The sequence below is a fragment of the Cygnus atratus genome, chromosome 25 (assembly GCF_013377495.2).
Source record: "Cygnus atratus isolate AKBS03 ecotype Queensland, Australia chromosome 25, CAtr_DNAZoo_HiC_assembly, whole genome shotgun sequence".
Lineage (NCBI taxonomy): Eukaryota > Metazoa > Chordata > Aves > Anseriformes > Anatidae > Cygnus > Cygnus atratus.
In genome coordinates this window covers 326,809-331,674 of record NC_066386.1, presented here as the reverse complement: position 1 = coordinate 331,674, position 4,866 = coordinate 326,809, and the positions used below count along the sequence as shown (strand labels likewise).

The window sequence follows — 4,866 nt, the reverse complement described above, 5'->3', positions numbered from 1 at the left end:
CTAATAGTGTAGAGTAGTGTAGAGTGTAGAGGGGTCTTGGCTAATTTTCCTGCCCATAAAAAAAATGCAATGCCAGGGAACCACGGACAGACGCACGTGGAGATAAGGGAACAGCCCCGTCGTTGTGTATCATTTATATAAAACAAAGGAGCGCATGCAGGCCCCGTGTTTGCCATATAATCCAGCGGTGGGAGTAGGGCTGAACCCGGCAGAGTTCTGCAGGCGGCTCTGCGGAGGCGCAGCCCGGGCCGACGGCTGCGCAGGGCCCGCACCTTCCCCTGCCTCCCGGAGCGTGGGGCCGACACGCGTGGCCCTCGCTGCCCCGCGGAGCGTCCGGTACCGGCCGCGGGACCGCCTGCCGCGGTTGTGCTGCGGGGCCGTTCAGCCCGCTCCTGCTTCGCAGAAGCGAGTTTAGGGCTCCTGAGACAAAAGGGAGCGTGAGAAACCTGGAGGGAGAGCGCGGGGAGAGATCTGTGGCTGCGGGAGGTGAGCGCGGTGCGAGGAGCCCGGCTGGCAGCGAGGGGACGGGGTGAGGGGGGCGCCCGGGGGGTTACATATGTAAGGGCGCATCGGCACCGTCTTCGCGGACTCTTGCGGAGACTCCCTTTGAGTTTCAAATGGGAGCTGGGAGCCTTTGTTGTGCCCGACACACCAGCGCTTCAGTCAGTAACCCCCGGGTTGTCCCGGCCGTTTTCTTTGCCCGGCTCTTCCCCGAGCGCTGGCCCCGCCCGGCCCGGCCCGGCCCGGCGCAGCGCTGCTCGTCGGGGGGCGAGGGGAGCCGCGGCCCCTTCCCGGGTCCAGAGACAGCGGGCGAAAACCTCCCCGGTGGAAACCCACGAGCTGTCTGAAGCGCAGCGCCCCGCTCCCGTGAGACAGTTTAAATCACGCATACTCAGCAGGACCTTCGATCGCCTTGGGCCAGCGAACAGGTTAAACCCGGCTGGCTGATGCCCGGCGCGCTGCGAAGTCGGTCTGGCTGCCTGTGCTTTGCTATTCGCGGTCCCCTCTCCTGATGTTTTGCAAACCGCTAGTGTAACAAACTCCTCTTTTCACCTTCCCCCTCACACACACACGTCTTTTTCTTGTCCCAGAGCTAACTGGACGCTCGGGATGGCCCCCGAGCCCGGCGGACGTTGCACGGGGCAGGGCTGCAGTGCCGGGGAGGAGCGGTGCTCCCCGCCGTCGGAGCCGCGGGGCCGGGCAGGTACTTCGCTCGTTCCTGGCCCCGCGAACGCCCCCACCTAAAAGGTTTGCAAATGGGACGAAGCTAGAACAATAGTTTCTCCTGGCAGCCCCTCTCTTTACTTGTTTAGAAATCCCAGAGGCGTTTCGAGGTAAAAAGGTCAGAGCTATATCCGGGCCCGCGGCCCCCCCGGCAGCGGGAGGGCTCTGCCCCCGCTGTGGCCGCGGGTCCCGGTCCCTCCGCGCCCTGGCCTTGTGCGCTGCTCACGCTCTGGAAGACATCCGCTCTCCTTTCGGGGGCCACCTTCGAAAGCTGAGGAGATAAAACTAAATCGACGCTTCGTTCCGTTTTGAGTTGGGTCCGCCTTACAGAACCGTTCCGTATAATTGGGAAACTCGCCTTTCCCCCACCCCCGGACCCCAACTTGATTCCAGTTAATGTCGCTGCTTCGGTAGTGCAGAACTGCTTCCTTGCCGAGATGCTTACACTGAGGAGGAGGAGGATTTGCTGTTCTCATCAGGCCCCCTTTCACTTCGCGTTGTAAAGCAACTCCACGTGCGAAGCGACGCGTTTCTACCCGGCCCCGTCTGGGAGACTTGCTTTGAACTCCCCCGTAGCGGAGGTGAAAGCTGGTCCCGATCCTGCAGCTGCCGGTGCCAAGGCGGGGGTAGGGGAGTGTTGGAAGGGCCCCGCAGGAAGCAGGATCGGGCACTTCGTTTGGGAGCTCTAGCAGCAGACGGAGACCTTTTCCTTCCTCCTCCTCCCTCTGAGCCCGGGCTCCCCTCCCCGTGTCGCGCACTTCCCTGGACGGGAGAAATTTCCATTTCGCTTAGGGCCGAGAGGACGTGAGTGTGGAAAAAGTAAACTTTATTAGACTGAGGTAGTTCCGTTTCGACATACAGAGCATGGGGAAGGGAGTGGAGGCAAAACAGAAGGTTCCGGTTAAGAAACCACTTGTTTTTCACGATGACCTTTTTCTCTTTAAAACAAACTCTAACAAAAGTCGCCGCGGTTTTCAGTTCGTCCTACGGTAAAGTTTCTGCTGGGAAAGGGAAACAATCAGCCATGGTTAAATAATGTTTTTATCGGACTCCGATAAGCCTAAGAGGATGGGGGTGCAAGGAGCCGTGCAGCCTCGCTCCAGGATTTCAGGCTTTCGAGACGAATAAATAGCAGTCAGTGCATCAGCGTCCGGGGGAGCCAAGCCCCGCGGCCCCCCGCAGCCGTGTTCCCGTGCGCGTTCACACTTCGCAGCACGGTGACCCTTGTCCAAAGTACCCCGAGGTCTGCCTTCGCCTCATCTCGTTTCAGCTGATAACACAGCGCTCCCCCAGGATTAGTAACAGCCCTCCCTTCCCCAGGATTAGTACCAGCCATAACCAGGAGCGCGTAGAAAACCACGTGAAGTAGCACTAGTGCAAAATGGTACCAAAGGAGTTGCATTTTTGCTTTGTGTTTGTTTGGGTCTTCCCACAGGCCTCTAGCATCTTGGGCCCATCAGATCTCTTTCCAAGATACACAGAGTAAATAAAAAGGAAAAAAAAAAAAAACAAACAAAAAAAATACCCCAAACTTTTTTTTTTTACAATCTCTCGGGGAGGAAAAATGCATGAAACGTAGCATTCCTGCAGACAAAAGTCCTTGTGCACACTTTTAAAACGGGAGAGAACTAAATTCGTTTTAAAGTTTCTGTAGTTGAAAGTGCAGTTCCTATTGGGGAGAGAGGAGGGAGAGGGAGAAACGTCCCTGAGACAAACGTCTATTGCTAAGGACAAACGAGGACACGGCTGCTCCTTTGGAGTCCAACGTTTTACGGAGGGTCTATAAATTAAGAGAGAGAAAGGCAAGGTGGAGAATTAGTATCACACGCATGGAGACGGCTGGAGCCAAGGGGGCTGCTCGGAAGGAAGCACGGCCTTGCCCCCGCGCGTGTGTGCGGCCGGGACGTGCGTGTTCGTGCGTGTGTGTCTACTCGGGCTGCGGGAGCAGCCGCCCCGGGCTAGCCTCCTTGCCCCTGCGGGGCGGCTCAGGAGGACACCGAGCTGGGGGAGGCCTCAGGTGAGGTGCAGTTGGACTGATCCGAGGCTTCGCTCGCTTCCTTCGCAGACCTGGAGGCAGCAGCCGGGGCGAGACCCTCCTTTTCCCTCTTCTTCTGCTTCATCCGCCTGTTCTGGAACCAGATCTTGACCTGGGTTTCGTTGAGCTCAAGGGTAGCGGCGATCTCCACCCTCCGGGCCCGGGTGAGGTACTTGTTAAAGTGAAACTCCTTCTCCAGCTCCGTCAGCTGCTTGGTGGTGAAGTTGGTGCGGATGGTGTTGGGCTGGCCCAGCAGCCCGTACTCCGACACTTTGGCTGTAACGAGCAAAAGCCAACAGGGCAGGAGCAGCCAAAGCAGTCCCTGGCCGGGGCTGGAGGCCCTGCGGAAGCCCGATCGAGCGGGCTCTGCCCTGCTGCCCCTCTCCCGGGCGTTTGGCCCCCGCCCCCCGGAGCTTCGTGCTTGCTCACAGAGCCCGAGCTGTCCCCTGGCTTCCCGGCGCGGGGTTATAACCTGGGGGGAAAGACTGCAGTGCTGCTCCCTGCGCTGGCACACCGTCACCCCGATTCCCTGCAAACTGCCCTGAAACTTAATGTGCGTGGGAAGGAGTGGAAGGGGACAGGAGGGCCCGCTCGGTCGGGGTGGGGGTGGAGGGAAGATTGCGGTTTAGGGAATATTTTAGAGAAGGAAGTTGAACAATGGGGGAGGTGGGAGCCACGTCTGTGGAAGAAGCAGGAAACCCGGAGCGTTTCCTATTCCGAGCTGGGCTTAAATTGCATTGGGCCTGCGGGAAAGTGCGCTCAGGGTCCCTCCATCAGGTGTATCTGCAAGATCTCTGGCTGGCCTTTCTGCAGCGCTGGGCTGGTGCTTAAAAAATCTGGCCCGTGTTCCTCTGGAGGATGAGCCCCGCTGCCTTGAGTACGAGGCCCGGAGAAGGCAGAGAGCCCGGGAAGGCAGAGAAGCCCTCCCCGGGGCGCGGCGCTGCCCCCGCCTGCCCCGGCCCCGGGGGCACCTCCCCGCCCGCTCTGCGCGCCCCAGCCTCACCTGTCTTGGGCGGGTTCCTCTTCACTTTCATCCAGTCGAAGGTCCGCGTGGTGCCGGCGCTGGGGCACGGCTCGGAGGGGCACGCGGGGTCTTTGTCCTCGCTCGGAGCGGGCGACAGGCTGCCGTAGAGGCCGGCCAAGAAGCCGGGCTGCTCCTGCCCGTAAAGGTGCTGCGGGTAGTGCCCGGCCGCCGCCCCGCCGTAGCCCTCCGCGAGCGAGCCGAGGTGCGGCCCCGCGCTGGCCGCGAACCCGGCCGCCGGCAGGTACCCGGCGTCCGCCTCCTGCGCGCCGAGGTAGAGCGGGGGCGGCCCGTAGCCGGCGCCGCAGGTCGCGGCCGGGTACCCGGCGGCCGGGGCAGCGCCCGCGAAGGGCACGGCGCGGCCGGCCGGGGCGGGGGCGAAGCCGGGGCCCTGCTGCGGCAGCTGGGCGGCCGCGGCCGCGCTCCCCCCCGCGCCGAAGCGGCCGTCTCCGTGGAAAGGGTCAGTGGCGGGGCTACCTGAGCACGAGGGGAAGGACGGGGAGCTTTGCTCTAAGTGGTGGTAGGCGCCCGTCCCGCGGTTACAAATTGCATACTCTAAGAAGGAGTTCATCCTAGTATTGTCCAT

General features: G+C 61.3%; 1 protein-coding gene across 1 annotated transcript; it reads right to left on the bottom strand.

Annotated features, from left to right (window-relative positions):
* Positions 1-3,209: 3,209 nt before the first annotated feature.
* HOXB1 (homeobox B1) lies at positions 3,210-4,866 on the bottom strand. The gene is made up of 2 exons (XM_035569851.1): positions 4,263-4,866; positions 3,210-3,535 (listed from the first exon to the last, which is right to left on the bottom strand). The coding sequence occupies exons 1-2, from the start codon at positions 4,864-4,866 to the stop codon at positions 3,210-3,212; spliced, it is 930 nt and encodes a 309-aa protein (XP_035425744.1).

Bases quoted from the DNA above. Each gene is read 5' to 3' on its own strand.
- HOXB1 (XM_035569851.1), bottom strand. From the start codon at position 4,866: ATGGACAATACTAGGATGAACTCCTTCTTAGAGTATGCAATTTGTAAC. The intron at 3,536-4,262 runs GTGAGGCTGGGG...TGCTCGTTACAG, and splicing joins GAGGAACCCGCCCAAGACAG to CCAAAGTGTCGGAGTACGGG.